This window comes from Neolamprologus brichardi, chromosome 6 (assembly GCF_056152115.1).
Source record: "Neolamprologus brichardi isolate AB-2024 chromosome 6, ASM5615211v1, whole genome shotgun sequence".
Classification (NCBI taxonomy): domain Eukaryota; kingdom Metazoa; phylum Chordata; class Actinopteri; order Cichliformes; family Cichlidae; genus Neolamprologus; species Neolamprologus brichardi.
Genome location: NC_142109.1, coordinates 5,274,007 through 5,295,741, shown reverse-complemented (window position 1 = coordinate 5,295,741; position 21,735 = coordinate 5,274,007). Strand labels below are relative to the sequence as shown.

General features: G+C 38.6%; 1 protein-coding gene across 1 annotated transcript in view; it reads left to right on the top strand.

Annotated features, from left to right (window-relative positions):
- The window catches only part of LOC102785341 (voltage-dependent T-type calcium channel subunit alpha-1I-like), a 180,833-nt gene that overhangs the window by 19,162 nt on the left and 139,936 nt on the right, over positions 1 to 21,735 (top strand). The window contains exon 3 of the mRNA XM_087841530.1: positions 15,178 to 15,275. Within this exon, the coding sequence (XP_087697656.1) occupies positions 15,178 to 15,275 (98 nt within the window). The remainder of the gene's footprint in view (positions 1 to 15,177; positions 15,276 to 21,735) is intronic.

Genomic DNA, 21,735 nt, shown 5'->3' with positions numbered 1-21,735 from the left:
CTCCTGAGATACTTGCATCAGTCTCCATCTACAGTGACAGCTGTGTCACGATGGTCAGATTATACTTGTCTAAACAAAGTTTCCCATTCTTTGATCTTGCCATCTGTTTCTCACACTTCACATATTACAAATATGTGAAGCTTTTTTTTTGTACGCAGTAGATTTAGAAACTGTGTAACAAGCGTATGTTTGCATTATACATCAGCCGTCTCCCCTGTGACATACACTGAAAGGTGGCAAACCGTACACTGGTAAGCACAGCAGATGGGAGGCCATAATTGATTCTTTTTTGCATTAACATGACTATATTTATACATATAGTCATGCCATATATATCACATGTTCGCCCTCTCGTTTGACTGAAATATGAGCTGTCCACTGTTAACTTTTCTCTCTTAAAAATGACTTAGCTTTTTTTTTTTTTACAGTTACATAAACACAATAAAAACTTTATGATGTGATAGAACATCATGTCACCCAAGGAAGCAAGCATCTATTCTTCTAGTACAACAATCCATCAGTAAATCCAAAGACCGGCAAAGGTATAGCGTTCGGTGTTGTTGAAAGAATTTCAAAGTGAAAGTGCTGCAGAGAGATACTCATTCATCTATGTGTGCTTTTTGTTGTTGTTCATTTCTTCTTACAAGGATATTTCTATGGATGCAAACATGAGTCAGGTGGCTTAGTAATAGAAAAACCAGCAAGTATAAAGCAAAAAGCTGTTGGGTTGTGAGGTTCCATTAATCAGATAAAACTCATTGCAGACATCTACCAGACTGGGATATGTTGAGTTTGGAAGATGGGTTTAAGCTTTATGCCATGTCTCTTTTGAGCTGTGATGGGTTACATTGTGAGTGATTTTGCCAGGGCACTGTTATTTATTTATGTTTTAGTGTACAGCTCACACCGATGGAAAGAGATTCACCATAATCATTAAAACTCAAATCGCTTTTATCTGTATTATCAATATGTGTGCTTCCTACATTATATTTACCCGGTACAGCGTGCAAGCTTGAGCAGCTTTAGATGTTTAGATTCTTTTTCACCACACAGTATCATCAGGGAGGCGTCTAATCCCAAATCCTTTCTGCAGCATGACCCCAAACATAGAGCTAAAGTCATGAAGAACGATGTTCAGCATCAAGAAGTCCTGCGACAGATGGCCTGTCCCCCGCAGAGGCTTTATCTCCACATCATGGAGTCAGTCTGGGATTACATGAAGTGACGCAGGAACAGTTTTGGCAATGAACTGTCGCAATAAACAAGACCAGTTGATTGTTATTATTATTGTTGTTGTTGTCGCTGCTGTATTCATGTACGTAAGCTAACTGAAAGTCTTACTTTGGTGATGGTTGTTCTAATTAACATTAATATAACTAAGTTCAAAATCAATCATTTCTCTTTGATATCAGTTTGATTTCAGGGTAATCAGAATGTTTCTATTTCTAAATTGAAGGCTGCTGAGGAACAAAAATAATCTAGTTACTCTGTTCATGTTCATGCTGTTATGATCATATAATCAAGGCTTTGGCAATCCTGTGAAACAGTCTATTCCTCTTTACTGAATCTGCCTTCATGCTCTGCAGAGAAATAATTAGTATTTCTATGGTGGGACTCAAACATGAGGTGAACAGTCACTTGTTACAGAAATTATACATTCATTTATTTAGCATCTTTAGCTTGCTTCGCTAAGATATAGCTAGAATAAGGAGGTACGTAAGATCTTGTATGATCTTGCTTTAAACTTGACCTGAAAACTATCAAGAACTAGGTGGGACTTTGATGAGACATTCCAAAGCCAAAGGGGTGAAGGTGAACAGCTGAATGTGAGACTTAAACACCAAAACGTATTCCAGGCACAAAAAACTAGTTCATAAAGTTTAGACACCATAAATGACTTGGTTAGCTTTAGGTACCAACAGTATTTGGTTAGAGTTGGTCCCTGAAACTACTCAGAATGTTGTAAAATGATTGTTTTGTGAGTTTTCTAAACCCATATTTTATCCACAGTAGAACATGGAAATCTTTTTTGAGCCGTGCTTTATTGTTTCCTAGAATTGAACATTTTCTCAGTTTGAGGATTTTATTTAGTTCTGTGCTCTGTTGTGAAGAAAATATGGTTTTTCTGTTTTTATTGACACAACGTTTTTTTGTTTTTTTTTAAAAAATATGGTTGGAATTTACATTCGAAATGCTCTCACTCTGAGTAAAAACTGTATCAATGTTGCCACAGACTCAGCATATCATAGCATGAATTCCAAATATCCCACAGAATGAGAATGTACTGGAAAAAACCCCCACCATGGTCCTATAACTTAAGAGTCAAAGCTCTCATATACTGAGCACTATTACCTAGTTGCAGCCCATTAGTCAATAAAAGTGTTTTTTTTAAAGAATTAAGAAACAAAAGCAGCTATCTTTTATTTATTTTTAACACAAAGTATACATTGCAGCTTCTATTTTGTACCAATCATATAATAGACTAAGAAAAGCACACAAAGAAAATGACACAAGCTCAAATTAACATCAAATAATGTCATATGATATGACCTGACATAATTCAGTACATGTGCAATCTTTTCAGTGTACAAACAGGGGTACTGCTCTATACGTATTTTAATCAGGCACTTTCACATTAACACTGCACAGCTGGTGCTACAGGTGTCGTCAGATCAGTATACTGTAATTAGTTTAATTTGGAAATGATGGATGTGATTAGTGAGCTAATGATCCTCAATAGCTTTTGACACAAAGAGTACAGTAAATGAATCGTGTGAATCTTGTATCACAGAGCATCAACCCTCTAAACAGACATATGTATGTTCAGAGCTGATAGCATATCATTAATATATTTATAGTTTATGCTTTACAGTTGACTTTACTTTCATTTTACTGCTTCTGGACTGACATATTTAAATCCATAAGTATCATATGTTTCATGCATTTCGAGTGACCTATGTTTGCACAACTCTTTGTGGGGTTGAGTGAACAAACCTGTGCACAACTTTTCAGTCAACTGGTACTAAGAAGCAAAATATACAGAACCAGGTCAATGACTCTGTACACATTGACAGTTTTTGTAGTTTTGCCTCTGTGCAGCACCACAGTGGATTTTAAATCAAACAAGATGTAAGTGAAGTGCAGACCTTAAGCTTTAATCCAAGGGGTTTAACAAAAGTGTTTCACAGTTCTAATGATTTCAACACAAAGTCCTCCATTTTCACAGGTTGAATTGTAATTGGACAAATTAACTTAATTTTAAGTATAAGGATTATTTTTAATACTTGGATGAATATTTTTGTAATCAATAGAGTCTAGGTCACCCGATTTCACCCGATGTTGTGTTTCCTTCCTTGAGATACTCTGTCAGGCCTTCAGTTGTTGCTTGTTTGTGGCTCTCCCTGCCTTCAGTTTTCTCTTCAGTAACTGAAAAGCAAGCTCTACACGGTAGAGATCAGATGGCTGATTTAAGAAAGAACATTTCTTTGCCTTGAGAAACTCGTGGGCTGCTTTTGCAGCATGCTTGGGGTCATTATATATTTCCACTGTGACGTGCTGTCTGATCGGCTTTGCAGCATTTGGATGAATCTGAGCAGAGAGTGTCGGTCTGTACACTTCAGACAGCATCCTGCCGTCAATAAACTCTAATGACCTGCTTACATGGGCAGCCATACACTGAAAAAAAGGCCATGTTGGATTTACTTGATTCAATAGTGGACATTGGTTGCACACAAATGATTTGCTTTGGCAGAAACTTAAACAATTGAGTTCAATCAACACAACTTTTTCATATTCAGTAAACCTGTGCATTTTGTGTTCATAAAACGCGATTGAAACATGTTTAGAAGAAGTAAGTTGAGCTCTTGGAATATTTTAATTCTTTCATTTTATTTCACCGCTATTCAATAACTTTTACCCCAGTACTACTTGGCCACTTAAATACTACATGTTGTCTTCATATTACATAATGTTCAACAAAGTCTACAGTTTGGTTACCATAAATATTCAATGGATCTACAACAACTACCATCCTCCTACACTCAAAAAAATAACTCTTCAAATGAACATAAAAAAATCATGGAAAGAATTTCCACGTGATTAAATTGCTTTATTTTAGCACTATGCAATTCTGTTACTCCAACTTAATGCACTCAAGTTGGACCAACTTAATTAAAGATTGATGAATCAATGTATTTACTGCATTTTGATCCAATATATTTTAATAGTGTTGATCCAACTTAAAGAGTTTTGTTCCAACTCAATTCAGTAGGTTTTCTCCAACTAATTTACTAAATTTGGTCCCAGCTTAAGTTAATTGAGTTGAACCAACTCATACAAATTAAGTTATTCCAACACAAGTCTTTAATGCTAAAAGAAAGCAATTTAATCACGTGGAAATTCTTTCCATGATTATTTTAAGTTAATTTAAAGAGTAATTTTTTGGAGCCTTTAACAAAGTCTAGAGTCTAGTTAACATACATTTCACTATTACATCTAAAAGGTAAATAAAAATTTGTCACACACATCTTTTTGTTTTCTCCAATTTATTGAATTTATAGCAAATTTCACATAACGTATAAAGAATACATAAAATGCAAGTGCAAGTTACATAACAGAAAAATAGTAGTGGACAAAGCAGAAAGTTAACCTGTTAAAACAATTTTTTTTAACAACAATGAATGGCTGAATCAGGTGATTTTCTGATGACCAGTACAACTACTTTGAAGGTCAACAAATGCACTTTCAAAAAAGAAAGAGCACCAATTTTGTGTTTTCTCAAAATCAATAAAAAATGCATGGTATCATCTATCTGCAATTATTTTAGGTTCATGGTCCAGATACATGGTGTAGCTGTTGTAATGGGAACATTTCTCAACGAGAAAATAGTGTTTTGAGAACCTGTACTTTGTGTGCTGTTGGATAGTTCGTGTGCATCTAATTCCATAAGAATCTTCTGCAGGACCTCAAAGGTGTACCTGAGATCCAGAGGGTAGCTCAGGTTCAGTGAATAGACCAGGTCAAGCAACATTCTCACTGCAAAAACTACATTGCCCAACTCACCCATCACTTCGACCCCCTCTAGAACAATCATAACATCCTGAGGGTCATCGCCAGGCTCCGCACCCTCTGACCGAATGACAGATTCCAAAGACTGTCTCTGCTATGGCAGTGGCGATGCTTTTTATCAACTTCCTGTGACAATAAAAAAAAAAAAAAGATAAGGATTTCTCACTAATGTCCATTGCAAACAGTTTTAAAAGTACATATCTGTTTTACATTAATGTAAAATACCTAAAAGCTTTTTTCATTCAAGCTTTATAATAATGTAAATGTAATCAAAAATGACTGCCCAATATTTTTCCTGACTCAAGAGAAGTTCATTCAATACCTCAACAATGAGTTGTGATAGGGTTGGCTGTGGCACAGGAGGTAGAGCAAGTTGTCTACTGGTTTACTCCCTGGCTTCTCTAATCTGATACTAAAACTATCAATGGGTAACATACTGAACCCCAAGTTGCTCCTGATACATCCATTGAAGTGTAAATGTTACATAAAAATCTATGAATGTGTGTATGAATGAGGTTATTATAATGATATTATAATAAGGTTAGTATAAAACACTCAAGAATGGTGCGTGTAGTATCAAGTGAGAAACATAAAGCTCTTACTTTTCCTATTTTAAAAGGTATTTTTTACAGCCACCGGTAATTTACAGGAAACCCCATCCCCTGAAACTTTTTGTATGTAGTTCAAGCTTATCTTTGATCATCTCCTTAGTTAAGGACACAGGCAAGTTAACATACCAGATAATCCTTCACCAGCTTCTCAGGATCTTCATTCAGGTACACGCAAAGGCGATGTATTCTCTTCTGATTTCAACAGCATCAGTCTTTATACACAGAGGAAGAAAAAAAACAAATATATACGGAAATCCATCTTAACGACCTAGCAGTGGGATTAAAGAACTTTTAGTTGAATTACCAGGAATTTGTGAGAAATACAGAGGCTATTGTTTTACAGTCTTAATCTTTTCAAATAGTATTTATGCATTTTAGACAAGTCTGTCATTTTAATATTGTTTTTTACTTTGTGTATTAATTTAATCATGCCATACCTCCAATTAAAGAAAGTTTAGATGATGTGTACATAAAATCAGAATGCAATGTTTTCTTGGTCTCAAAACTATATGTCACTTACAAATGAATATATTAAACTTTTAACATGGGAATGTGATAATTTTTAAGAAAAATATTAGCTCACCTTGAATTTGATGAACTGGCCTGCCAGCTCTCCAGACCTTTCACCACCTGATAAGATTAAACATTTATTATCTTTACAGGAGGGAACTGCAAGTCTCCAAGTTTATTAAGTAGAAAAATATTTAATTTAAAAAAAATTAAAAAACAGGAAAACAAATCTGTTCATGTTTTGTCTTTCCTCCTCAGTGTACTAAAACACATAAATTGTTAAATAAACCACTGTCCATCAGTTGCAACTTACAAACTTACAAATTTCAACAACCCACACGTAAAATGTAAATTTATCACAACAGTCTCTGTGGTAGAGCCAAACTAGCTTATGTGCAGAGGTTAAGTTATAAACAATATCTATATTTGGAGTAGCTAAGTCTTTCATATTAGGCTATCATGCTAGCATGACATTGTGCTATATTCTTGCACTAATGTGTTAGCTAGCTAGAATGGCATAAACAAACAGATATTAAAAAAACAAAACAAATGTGAATAAATAGAACTTAAAAGAATCGACGAACTAATGATACCTATGTGCAAAAAGTATTTTCATCAAGATGGATGAAGATAGATTCACTCTTACCTTTCCAAGATGACCGAGAAGCAAACCATGTGCTTTCCTGCCTCCTGTTGTTTAAAATCTCGTGTGATCTTGTGATATCGCGAGTCTTTAAGGCAGCTAACCACTCTTGTTAGATTTTATCATATCATATCAACAAGAATAAATTTAAAAGGTGCTAAGTTGGTAAATTTCATGTAGATCTTATATGATTTGATTACGTTCACCTTAGAAACATAAATTCATTGTGTTCAAATTACATGTTAGAGTCTTGTAAATGCAATAACCACCAAATTTCACTTTTTTGAGTGTATCTTTATCCTGGTTGCAGGGAAATAACCCTGGAGTGATAGGTTACAAGACAGGGTACACCCTGGACAACTCACAAGTCTATCACAAACAACCATTTGCACTTACATTGACAGGTAATTTAGAATCACCAATTCACCTAACCTAACTCTAACAACTGCATGACTTTTAACTGTGGGAAGAAACCAGAATACCCAGAGAGAAACCAGTGCAAACTAGCCAGATTGTGGATTTGAACCCAAGATCTTCTTACTGTGAAGCAACAGCACTAACCACCATACCACCAATCCAGACTTAACAAAAGTAGGAAAGCTATGATTTCAAGGCTGAATTTTTTTGTAGGTTTTTGTTCTTGACAGGTTAAACCACAATAAATAGCAATAGCATACACGTGGTGTGTGTGTAGTTGTCTGCCTCTTATAACTCCAGTGATTTTCCTGTAGTTTATCATCTCGTGCGATCTTGTCAATTTCATGAGTTCAGCAACTAACCACTCTTCCTAGATTGTATCAGGTCATCTCAACAAGAACAAATGAAGTTGTTGAATTTCATACAGATCCTTCATGATTTAATTACGTTCATAGAAACATGAAATTATTGTTTAAATTACAAGTTAGACTTTTTTAATGTAACAACCACCCAATTTACTTTTTTCGGTATACCAAACAAAGTAGAGGTGGCTGCTCGACTTGACTGAGATGGATGCCTTCCTGAAACCACGATCCAAAGCACGCGAGACTGAAATCCCGTGCAGAAAGTTATTGACTTACTTCACTCGAACATGATATGAACAATTTAATCTAGCCTCTCTGCATATCATGTAGTTTCTACACTATATAGTTACACTTAACTTTAAAGCATGAGGCACTTATGTTAAATACACGCAAGATGCTTACGTAAATCCAAGAGTTGGCCAATCCCTTTTTGTCAGTGTACACGACCATGCCATTTCATTGCCTTCACCCTGCTGTCTTTTCTGCTTCAGATCATGATCCATTCCTTTTAAAGACTCTTTTTGAAAGTCTTTGGACAGTCTTTGGCTCTAGGTGTTTTCTGACAAACTCTAATCTGAACCTCCTGCCTACCTGCCTAAACCCTCTATATTTAAATTCTTGATGGTGCTTATTAATTGAAGGACTTGACAGTGATACATCACCTACTCAGGACTTTTCTTGACTTGACTACATGTTGTGAAGTTGTTTTTTGTTTTTTGCACAAATCCATTTTATGCATTTATTATGGTTTCATTTGCTTTGCAAAAGTAATATAAAATGCAAGTCCACCACTTAATGCCAGATTTAGTGAGTGAACAGGCCTCACTAAATGCAACACTTTTGTTGAACTAAAGCTGACGGTTGACACTTTAGTCGCACCTTGTTTGCCCAATTTAACATCTACCGATTTAACAGGCAACTCTACAAAAGAAGTACAAATGGTCCAAAAACATATGTAAAGCTAACTGTATCCTGAAGTGTATGAAGGTGTTAAACTTGGTTGAGTCAACACATGCTAACTTGTGCTAAACGAAGACATTAGCTTCTAATTTTAGATTTGCCAACTAAGTGTTTTTGCGCGAAATGTAACGTGTGAGACGTCTAACTGGAAAGAAAAACCAGTGAGAAATGGGTAATGTGTCCGCAAACAGCTTCAGCAGACAGCTGGCTTTTATCTTTGACAAGATATTCACATGTCTGAGCATATAACACACACATACGGACATGTGCGTGAGCATCTGTACTCTACTTGAGATGTAACAGTAGCTTATTAGAGCTCTGACGCCACATGGCACACTGTGGGAATGTGAGAAAGGAAAATAACGTGCGCACCGAGAAAGTGCACACACACACACACACACTGACGATGGAACAAAACTGATGAAGAGCAAACAAAGAGGAGTGGAGAGACAAACTAAGTGACACAAGAGGAAGAGACTGAGGAGAGACTTCACGAGGTGGATTGTTAGCAGAAAGGATCAAAGTAAAGGGCAGGAGGGAAAAGGTAAAGAAAGTGGAGTAAATTACAGCATTTGTAAATGGACGTGTCTGTTTTGTGCTCACGTCTGTGCGCTCCTCTATCTTTTTTGACTTGCAAACCACTTCTGGGACTAAAAATCTACTGCATCCATTAGTCTCATTTTAATAATTGATGCCATCTTACCCAGAAGGAGTTTGGCCTGGACTGTTGGCATAAAATGAGACATTTAGCATGTTCCGGTAATTGCCATATTAGTTTATCCTTGCCTATTAGACCATTGTACATTCAGTGAAATGTACAATTTCTGTTGAGCTGCGTTGCTGCTGTCCAAGGCGATCTACTGCCTGCATCACCAATTATAATTAATTATAGAGTTCTGCTTATATATGTTATACATGTTTCTTATGACTGTAACACGGGGAAAAAGAACTGTTGCTGAACTGCTGTTGATGCTGGTGTGCTGTAATATATGTCCATGAAGGAAACAGCTCTGAAACATAGTTGCTATACTACATGTGACTCGTGCAGGGTTACCTGCATGTACACGATATATTGCAGACTTTGACAAAATGCAGAAACTCATACAGAATTCAGTCAGTCTTAAGAGCTTTTTTCACACCTTGGCTCATCGGATTCAATTCATGTGAGTTAGCTTTGAGACACAATAGCTAACCCAAAAGATTGGCACTTACAAGATGCATACAGACAAGCAATGCTTGACAAAATGCTGTCAAAGAACAGAATGCTTAAATTTCACTTAGCAAGCATGTGTTGGCTTACTTTCTCCTGCCAGAACACCCATGATTTCTGACAAGTGTACAACTTGTCTTATTTGACGTAAAACACAAAACTAAGCTGTTAAAATCCAAATACTATGCAATTAAATATAGTAGATAACAATATACAGAAGTATTGAGTGGAGAAACCCTGACACCTTCTTAGAATAGGTCTTCCTTTTTAGGTTTCATATCTTGGGACTCTGTAACATCATGAATGAACTCTGTACTGTTGTTACAGTCAGTCCTATTTTTAAAGACGTGTTACTTAACACCACAAAATTACCCTAAATCATCCTTGATTGCTGTGCAGCGTTCTAACGTGTGCTTCTTAAATTATCTCCAATATTCGCAGACTTCCCCTCCGAACGAGAGGGAAAGCCTGAAGAAAATCACTCCCACTGTTCCACTCTGATGCCTCCTGAGAGAGTATTCCCCAATGCTAACTTAAACAGCAGAGACAGAGCACGTTTCTGAAGAGAAGAGAGACACCAAAAAACACAGAAAAATGGAATAAGAAATATGTTTAAGATTCGGTTAAAAAAATCCACATTCCCCCATCCAAGGCCAAACTTGGATGGGGGAATAACTAGAACAAAAGTAATCTAGTTACTCCACTGAAATATTCATGAAGCTATTTGGTTGGCGAGCGGTCCTAACTCAAACACAGACAGACACTAAATTTAGTTTGACTTGTGTGAGTGTATGCAAAGGTTTTGTGTGTCAGAGAGTGATGGCCAGTGTGTGCCTGTGTGTGCCTGTGTGTGCCTGTGTGTGTGTGTGCTACGAGTAAGAGTGCATGTGGATTCACAGCTTATGTAACTACATACTTCAGGACTGTGCGTGCGTGAGTGTGTTTCACTGTGCAAATGAAGTGTGTGGCCCAGTCTGATGACTTAACACAGCTTTACGAGAGCCAAGAATCTGCCCCGGGCATTTTCTCTACTTAGTGTGTGACTGTGTGTGTGTGTGATTTTATTTGGGTGTCAGACTGACTATACAAATGCTCAGTGTTGAAAAACCTAGGGTATACAGGCATAACGTTTACGTGTGTGTCTGTGTGTGAATTTCTATTGTCTGTTGTCTCTGGATATCATTCGTTGCACACGTACGATTGTTTGCCTGTATCTCACTCTCTTGTGTAACCACATGTGTGTGCCTTATCGGAAATTGCTGCAAAAAATTGCTGGAAAATGACAGATCACTATTATGTCCCCCACACCCCACTAGGGTTGGGTATCGTTTAGGTTTTATCCGATACCAGTACCAAACCGGTACTTTTGAAACGGTGCCAGTGCTTAAACGGTGCTCAAACCGGTGCTTAAAGAATGGAGAACACAAACTTTGTCCAAAAACCTCTCATGTTCAGCTGTTTTTTTGTAAAAAGATAACAATGTTAGCCTTTTCTGCAGCTATAGGGCATATATGGTATCACTCTTGGCTGGAAGCAGTGCTTAAACAATGGAAAAGACACAAACTTTGTCCAATAACCTCTCATGTTTAGCTGTTTTCCACTGGTCATTTTAGCCTTTTTGGCCAGGGTGAAGGGAGTATCTGCCATCAAACAAGAAGACAGCCGCATGTAACTACGACAGTGTTTGCTAGTTCACCTTACGTGCATTAATTTAATAACGTGGTTAGCCTACTCAACGCAAATTACACACGAACAACATTAAGTTACTCACGCAGAGAAGAACGGCTGCTGCTCCCATCATCATCCGTCATCATTTCTGCTACACTGGCAGGGCTGGGGGCCAGGACTCTCCTCTTCGGGTCGATAACAGGCACCACACCTGCAGTAGATGTGCTCGGTGTGAGGTCCTGCTGCAAGCTATCAAATACGATGCATTTCTAGGCTTTTAAAAAAACGCTATGCGTCGCCAGGTGTTTCATCAGATTTGAGGAGTTACCTACTTTGACAGTATCACAGTATCAGCTTAAAGCACTTGTTGCAGGCTGCTGAGTTTGCATCTTTTGCTGTGAAGTACAGCCAGACATTTGACCGCTTCGCTTTGGGCGTTTTTAATCTGTAGCTCTGCTCTAAAAGAACGTTCGTACCTGGACCCGCCTACTATCCTCGGAAAGGTAAAATGATTGGCTAGAATCCAAAGTGTGTCACAGCTCAGGAAAAAAAAGCACCGAAATAAAGCACCGAAATGTGCGCTGCTTTTCGGTCTGGTTACTACCGTTTATGTCAGAACTGGTACCCATCCCTACACCCCACACAATGTACACACTGAGACTCATGCCTTGTCAACACGCTGGAGCACAGTGATTAAAATAGCAGCTGTAGACATGAAACACTAAGTCCAGTTCATTTTGTCCCTTCTTTCCCACACGGTGCTAGCCATACTGTTAGGGTACATCTTACCATTACTCACACACAACAACAACAGCAGGCTAGGATGTGCCCACAGTGTGCAGACGATTATTTTTGATCATTTTCTTGAAAGAAAACAAAGACCCCCAGTTCAGACCTTATACCCCCACTGAATGACTGTTATCAGTCCCATGCAGATCACAGGTAGGTGGCCTCCACCTCCTCCCAGTGGGTAGTTCCTTCGTCCTTCGTTGTTTTCTCATAAACAGCAACATAATATATCCACCAGACATTTAACGAATGCACATGAGTTAGGCAGTTTTTGTTTGGGTATTTTGTTGAGGAGGAGTAGACTCAGTTTTTGCTTTTCCTTGAAATCTCTGTTAACTTTTGTTTTTCATGTATTTATTTTTTGGAGTAATTGGATGGGGTTAGGAAAAGATTGCGGTTTTGCCATATGGGGTAACACAAAAGCAAACTACAGCCACTATACACATTACAAAAAGATAGGGTAGTTAATAAGGTTGGACATCTGGAGCACATAGACTCTTTATTTTCAAGCTGAAAAACATTGAAATTTATGGATCTGGTAAGATTTAAATGACAGCATCGAGGAGTATGTGCTTAGCAATCTGTGGGGTGAGGATCTGAAAATATGCACAACATAAATCATTTATAACATATAAAGCAGGGTGTTAAATATTTATATGGTTGTACTGCACAATAAACACTGATACTTGTATATAATGACATATTTTAAAAAGCAATACCTCTGAAGAGGTGTAGTTAAATAATTACACCAGTACGTGTATATGAAATGGTCAGCATTTTTTCCCCGTGTCGATATGATGGCTTTCACTGATTTGTTTCTTTTCATTTTTGTTAGCACTCGTTCGTTATATGTTTGAAATAAAGATTTGATCAAGTGTTTATTCTGCTCCACTCCCCCCACGGGAAAATCCCCTGACAAATTGGATCACCAGCATGTGGTCCCACATAGATGCGCTTGTCTCCGAGTAGTTTGTGAACTCTGACCGTTATTTTCTTGGTCAGCGTGTTTTACGAGAGTATTTTTGCCTGATTTGTGCAGGGAGCTGACGCAGTCCTCCGCCGCCACCTGTCACTCGCCAAGGTTATGGTAATATAATGGCAACAAGAGAGATTCGTATTTCACGGCTCACCGGGTTAGATCCGTACCTAACGGATGCAATCAAGCGTGGGCAGAGGTTTGGTCACCGGAGAGAAGTTTGGTCGCTGGACCGCAAAGAATAAAAACAAACTGTTTTGCTCACTAGGTTCACCTTTGACCTAATGTGGGCTGAATGTGTCAATTTGAAAGCTCTGACCTGGTCAAGCTTTCCAGGCTTTAGGATGATAATTTTCCCCAGCTCGACATTTGATAGAAGTCAGCAGCGCTTACAGTTCTCTAATCCTGGCAGGACATCCAGGTTAGATCATTACAGTTTGAAACTTGTTTGAATTTTCCAACTTTAAGACCTCGCAAACATTTCAAACTGGGACACTCCCTCTGGAGCATCACTACATTCCTGCACTACCGTCAGTTTTCCGGTTATTGCACAGTCGTGCGTTAAAGGCTCTCCTCCAGGTGTGCAGGTCGAGAGGTCGAAAGTGAAAAATGTAATCTGGCTCTTTAATCACTTGAGAAAGCACCTGCTAGGCTCTCTGACTTATCCTTGAAACGAGGATGTTATCACGGAGCTTGAATATCTTAGCAGGAGCAGAATATTTGTGTCAAATACCTGAAACTTGCCTTAGTTTCTTTTACCACGCTCTCCTGCGTCTTGATAAGAGTCCACCCCCCCACCCCCACCCTTTCTCAGCCAAAGAGCAGCTTCCTTCTATTCAGTCAGGTGTATGCATATTGCTCTCTTCTCCCTGCTTCTCTGTTCCCAGCATTGTAATTATCTCAAACACTTGATAAAACCCTCAGGCTCTCTCTTTCTTCCTCTCTCAATCTCGCTTTATTGCCTTCATTATAATGCACTTAATCAACCCTTGGTGCTTTCCTCACGTTGGTTTCTGACCTATCCGTCACTTTCTCACGTTTTTTTCACCCCTGCCATCTCTTGCTTTCTGTCCTCTGCCCCCCACCCCCACGCACTCCATTCCTCAGGCAAAAATATATTTTCCAAGTGATGAATTTGTTAGGAACAGGTGAAATAGCAAAATTCTCGATCTTTTCTTCACCTTTCTCCGTCTCTTTTATGCCGTACCTAGTTTAACTCCAAGCCTGTTTACTTCCTCCACCTCCAGTCTTTGCTCCCTCGCCAGGCTCCGCTTTCATCTCAGGTGGTTGCACGTTTAATCTCGCGCACTTCATGCTTGTGTACACCTGCCAACCAACCGGTACGCACTTTGATGCATTCGCTATGTGTGCTAAAAGGTGTAACCAGTTTCCGGGGATGCTGAAGGTTTTCAGCCGTGGCTTAACATCTTTCTCCACCTCAGTCAAAAAACACAAAAAGTCTGTTTTTTACTGCTGGAGCAGGAATCTGCAACCTCTCCATGTTTAAAAAAAGGTATAAAGACTCCTACATTCATTATTATTATTAATGTTCGTCTGCAAACTAATGAATGTCTGTTTTGTAATTTCCAACACCGTTAAGATAATATTACAGTATTCCACTGACCCCGTTCTTTCTTTAAATGTCTTCCATTATTAGATACACATATTCCAGCTCATTAATTCATATTAGGCTCCGCACAGCAGGTGTCCAGCTGTGCGAGGATGTGAACAATCTTCTGTTTAGGCTTTTTTAATATTAAAAGCCCTGAAAGGAGGAGAACATTAAATCAACTTTAGCTGGAATTTCAGATGAAACGGCTTTTCTGTGAGGATCAGAGACTTTTTGCGGGGGGATTTTCGGTTGGTCTTGCAGCTGTAGAACTGCAGCTGTTTTGGGAATGTTGTAGTGTGGATTTTTAGTGTGTGTTTAATTTGGATGCTTTTTTTTCCCCATTTTCCAGGATGGTCGAGTACTCTCTGGACCTGCAGAACGTCAACTTCACGGCCATCAGAACAGTGAGGGTGCTGCGGCCACTCAAAGCAATTAACAGGGTGCCAAGTAAGTTGAGTCCAATAGACTGTGAACACATGATAGGCAGCCATGGCTGTATCTCCATCACTATTTTACACAAAAAGCTCTCACAACTCTTCTCCTCAACTACTCATTTCACTCTGGAAACAAACAAATTGTCGGATGACATCCATTCATGTTTTGCCATCTGTGGCTCTTATTCAGCACCATGGACAGCGGCCTGGTGAAGAAGGCTGCCCAGTAGCTGGAAAGTGTTAAACATGAGTCACTGAGCCAAAAATACCTTAACGGGGAACATGTTTGGGAGAACAAGCTATTTACTATTTATTAGCTACATTGATTAGGGCAACAATAAATTTTTACCAGTCAATAGCTTTCAAAAAAACATGACATGACATGAAAAAGGAGATGTATGGTTGGATCCCACTCCAGCTAAGTAGTGGTTATATTTAGATTTGAGAGTAAAGTTATCTGCTAAGGTTAGCAAGCGTAGGCATTAGGGCTGCGCGATTAATTGTTAGAAAATCGCGATCTCGATTCATACTTATGTGCGATCTCATTTCCAAATGACAACGATTAAAAAAAAAAAAAAAAAGACGATGACGATTGTACTGCATTTTGATCCGGGACATAATCTGCATGAAAACAAGCGCTCACTCTTCCTGCTCAACAAATGACAAGGGCGGAGCCTTATACCACGTGATACAGAAGCTGGCTGCTAAAATTGGCAGGAAAAAACAACGGAGAGCACGTCAGGGCTGACGAGAAAAAGACTGGAGAAAATCCGTCCCGGTCAACCACCCAAACATCAATAACGGGAACCTTATACAGCGCTTCCCCATACACGTCGAACTTACGCAGGCACAAAGAAATTACGGAGGCTATTACTTATCACCTGACCAAAGATATGGCTCCACCAACACTGTGCAAAACGAGGGATTTAGGAAAATGATCAACACCCTAGACAAACGCTACACAGTGCCGTCCCGCAACTATTTTTCTATTGTTGCACTACCTGCTCTATACACGCAGTGTCGAGTAACAGTACAACATTTTGCGGCAACGACAAAATGTGAGACATTTGTTGATTTTATGTTTATTTATTGTTTTTATGTTCAGTCTCAACTGTTACGAAGTTGATGTGCCGTTAATAAATGCAATAAATATTTATATTAGAAAAGAAAATTGTGAGAGAATCGTGATCTCAATTCTAAGCCAAAAAATCGTGATTCTCATTTTATGCAAAATCGTGCAGCCCTAGTAGGCATCCATAAACTGTACCCGTGTATTTTCAACACATTAAAGCATTACCTGTTATTTGGTTGTAAGACTAATAATGATACTAGGATGTGAGTCACCACAACTGGAGCACAGACTTGTTGGATTGGCTGTATTTCACAACAGGTCACAGCATTTGCCACACAAATCAGTTAAATTCCTCTAAAAGGCAACAAGAGCACCAACAAGGTGATGGTAGGGAAAACTCTCTATATAACACTGTCAGTGTACATGGTCTCCAAGGTTTGTGGCACAGATATTTATAAAAGCTCAAGGGAAGCTATCACATACTTTGATTTGAAACCCACTCTTTCTTCGGTTATAACTCATTAGTTTGTTTTGCCATGCGACCTCTACTTCATTGTTCATTCATCATCGTTCATTCAACATGCCCTGAATGTTTAAATAAAACACAGCTTCTGGGTGGGTGCGTTCGTCGCACACACCAAATCCTGCAGCGCTGAACACGTGCCACACCATTCTTCATTCTGGAGCAAATGAGCTACATGAGAGCAACAAAACTGCAACTGTGGCCCCATATATACAACACAAACCAGCCAAACGCCTCATTGTCTTGGCTGTAACTGTGCCATTTGGATCGTTTACCTGTTGTCTACGCAGCCAGGCCTTGCTGCACTACCTTTGAGAAGATGTCTCGTGCATTTTGAAACAGATTTGGACAACTGCATAAAGCAACGAAATAGAAGAGACGATTCCAAAAGGAGGGTGGGGTCATGTTTCATCTTTGTTTAGCTATTGGACAGCATAATAATATCTGCCTGTAAGTGCTTTCATCCTGTATGGAATTCGATTCCCGAGGACACCAAGTGTGCATGGCTATTTAAAATCCTAAAAAGTAATTTCATCCACACTCAGCTGTGCTAATCCCCCTCCCAGTCAAAGTCCTCAGCAACCCAACCCGTCAGGAAATCACCAGACATCACTGAAGTATTTTGAGTTACTAACCTTGTCACTTTGACTCTAAAAGTGCTGCTTAGTCCTTCTTGATGAGAGTAATCAGTTTGCTGCCGGTTGCTTCTGTGTCTAAATTGTGCCTAGCAGGCAATCATTTTCAGAAGCTATGAGTACTCTCTAAGTCAGATATGCTGGTGCTTGAAGTTAATGTTGTTCTGCTTCCTTTGTAATTGCTAAACCTCCCACTGCTCATAAATCTGCAACACAAACCATGCAATTAGTTTTTTTTCTTTAGTAAAAACAGGTGTAACCATCTTGGTTTGTTACTGAGAATGTATGTTGATTTCTATATTTGTCACCTAATATACATGAACATGAATAAGTCATTGCCACTCATTTTTAGTTATGACTATAGTTGTTTGATGTCTTTCTCCATCCTTCGCCCTCTCTCTCTGTCCTTTTGTCTGTCTTACTATATCACTTGAGGTAAAAAGGAGTTCTTAAATATCCCATTATTTTCTTTTTATCTTCTTTTCTCTGTGATCTCTCTGTCATGTCTCTGCTCTTAGCTCTTCCTTTATCACAATGTTCAGTCAGTTTCCTCCTCCTCAGTCAGTAGAGCGAGATCCCGTCTCACACCTCAGTCATTCCCCTTCCTCCTGCTCCTTCCGCTCTTCTTGCCTCCTCCTGTCATGTACTGTCTATTCTTTTCCATCATTTATACCTCCCTTTCTCCAAAAGCAGAAGTATGTCTTGTCCTTACATGTCTTTGGAAGCATTGTAAAACCCTGGGATTGCACAATAACCACCTTTGTTAAACTGAAACATGAAACGACAGAAATGTCAGTGAAAATCTAAGGCTGTCAATGTTAACGCTTTAACGTGGATTAATGCATCGTCACGATTAACGCGATTAAAATTTCCAACGCAATTAACCCACCTGAAGCACAGAATGACTCAGAATCCGTGAAATGTCCCTGTCAATTCATTTCGGGCAGCTTGTTCAAAGTTTATCCATTCTGCACTCCAGATGGGTTCATTGCGTTAAAAATTTGAATTGCGTCAATTGTGAAGCTGGATTAATCCAAGTTAACGCGTCAACGATGACAGAAAAAACAGATCCTTTGATCTCTTTTAAAAAGGTTTCACAGCAGGAACAACATAATCACAACTACTCTGTTATTTATGTGTGTTACAACTTTGTCTCCATGTTGGAATTGTTTGAGGTCATGGCTTAATTTTAATGACCCTGCTTTTGGCATCTTCCAAATTTTCTAAATTTTATGTTGATTTTAGTCCCAAGACATGGATGGATGGATGTTGACTTTTCTTAGAATAAGACTGAATAAGGCTATTCCAAATGGAATGAAAAGGAAATGGAAATGAAAAATAAGAAAACAAAACAACCATAAATCTAACATAGAGGTTGCTAAAAAGGGACCAAAGAAAAGTTAGAAAGAAAAATAATTTCAGGATGCGCTCTTAGAGAGTGGGTCTCTAAGGCTACGTTCACACTGCAGGTCTTAATGCTCAATTCCGATTTTTTGATCAAATCCGATTTTTTTGTCTGCTCGTTCACACTACAAATAAAATGTGACAGCAAACGCGCTCTAGTGTGAACCCTCAAAGCGGCCCGCATGCGCAAAAGAAGATGTCACACACAACGCGCTCTGTTTAGACCCAGAGCAAACAATATTGTTTGACTGATGGCCATTAATATAAAGACTTCGGACTTTACGTTTCCCAATTTTTGCTTTAAGTTATTTTGTTATTTACATAATAATGTAAATGACCTAATAATGATCCTTATTGCTGTTTCAGAGAGGACGGGGCTTCAAAGGATAGTTGCAGATTTCTGTCAGAATCTGCAGATTATACAGTACAAATAAAATGTTCACGTTTCTCCAACGTTGTCTTCCCAACAGTTTCACCGGATGGCCAGGAAGCGTTTGCGATGTCTTCTCGGGCGCTGATAATTGGCGTCTGTCTTGTGTCAGTGACGTAAAAGACGGATTTAATGCGACTTGACCGTTCACACAGCAGTCGCTTTCTGAAACATCAGATATGTATCGGATTCAGTACCACATACGAAAGTGACCCAGATCTGATTTGAAAATATCGGATTTGTGCCGTTCACACTGTCACACCATGATCGGATATGGGTCGCGTAGGGTCAAAAAAAATAGGATCTGATGCGCTTTCGCCTGCAGTGTGAACGTAGCCTAAGGCAAACTACCTCACTTGGTTGGCCTTTGCAAGTAATACTCTCTGTGTTTTCAGAGATACTGTATTAGTGAGTCCATAACTAGTGTTAGCTCACTAACAGCAAAATGAACTATTGTGTAAAATCTATTTCAAGTGTGTTAAAACTACAACTATGATGATTTCCTGACTATAATTATATTCTTATTATTGAAGTCCTGAAAATGAAAGTCTCTGACCTTTACAAAATTGTAAATTATAAACTAAACCATTTTTCCCGATCTACAATCAAGTTGTTCCTGACCTAAACAAACCTTACCCAAAGCACAGTCCCAGCAGGCAATTTTTTAAGAGTTTTGGGAGCTGCTGACAACACTGTTGTTCTTCCAACAGAGACGTCAACTCAGAGAACACTGTATTCTACCAGAAATGACTCAGACGTGTGTCAGAACACAATGATTCTTCTTTTTAATCAACGTCGGTGTCTGCGCCGGCTGTGCACAGTCATGCAATGAAGCTTCTTCATACATGTCACTTTTTCTTCCATCCATCAATCCACATTACTTTTTTGTTTTCTTTTTAAAATATTAACCACAGCCAAAGTCTTTGTCAGTTCTGTCTCAGTTTTTTTAGATTTATAGACATGGTGGATGTTATGAGTCACTGACACTAAAAATACAGTTTTTATGTGGAAGAACTTGTTGTTTCATGCCCATACTAAAAGTTGTCAACTTTGCACTTCCGCCCAACAAATTAAATGTCTTAAAATGACACATAAAGTTCCAAGCTTGATGTTTTGGTTTACCAAAGTTTGTGTTCTGAACTTTCATTGCATCCCTTAATGGCTAGCAGTCTGTTTGTGCAGGGTGGACTTAATTTGCCCGTGAATGCGTTTTTTGCTCTGTTGGCAGGGAACACAAACAATGATGAGTCACTGAAGTCTAAACCATGTTTGCAGCTGTAATCTGACATTTCTGTGAGCAGAGGGGACTTTTCTGTTCACTGAGCTTCTTTCTCTCTGTCACTCCAAAACAAAACAAAAATAAAAATAAAATAAAAAAAAAAAAAAAAGCAAATTGGTTCTTTCATGGTGAAATGTCTAGTTTGGACACAAAAAGAAAAGAGGCGGTATAGAAAAGTAACCCGACACTTTATACAATGTAGAGGATGTCAGAAAAATAAATCCCCTCACATCAGATTGATGCTCTTCTTGTGGTTTATTCTCCACCGTTTCAATAAGAACACTGCATTTGGGTTAAGCAAGGATAGGAAAGAAAGACAGGCAGGTGAGAGGAGAGGACAAAAAAGGCAGCGAGAGAGATAAATGAAGGAGGGAAGAGGGGATTATCCAGCTCCATAAAGGATAGTCGAAGATGGACGAGAGGAAGAGAGGGATGATGAGAGGAGAGATGCGGGGGGACTCAGATGAGCAGGCTATTATGATGATAGATACAGCTGAGGAAGTGCGAGCGATGGAGGGAGTTGCTGGAAGAATAAAGATAAAAACGAGGCAAGGGACGTGGAAGACAGGCACCTGGAGAGGGGAAGATAACATGAGAAAAGGGAGGTGATTACATAGAAAAGGAGAAGAAACAAAATTACCAACCCACTCGTTTTCAATAATTATAATGTAAAATGTTTTCTACAAAGTCTACATTTCTTCGGCAGGTAGAATTAGTAGGTGAGCAAACAGGGAGGTAAACAATATCCTAATAGCTCAGTCTGAAACCTGCACAATAACATGTCTTATGTCTGCGTTTGGATGGGTCAAAATGTATAATCATTTATAAATTATAATAATTTCATTTTGGGGAAAATATTTGAATATGATTGCATTTTACTGTTCATAAAGGTGGAAAAAAATCTCAATTTTTATTATACTTATCCCAGTAACATTTGTTTTTCTTGGTTGAATTGAGTCATTAAATTAAAGCCCAAGAAAATAAGACTTCTTATTACGTGCAGTATTTACTAAACTAAAGGTTATTCTTTGTTTAACCTGCAGCTGAATCATGAAAAGAGTAGCATCTATATGGAAAGTTTATATGGAAAGTTCAAATGTTTCAGTTGCTAACTGGTGGCTGTTCTTGTT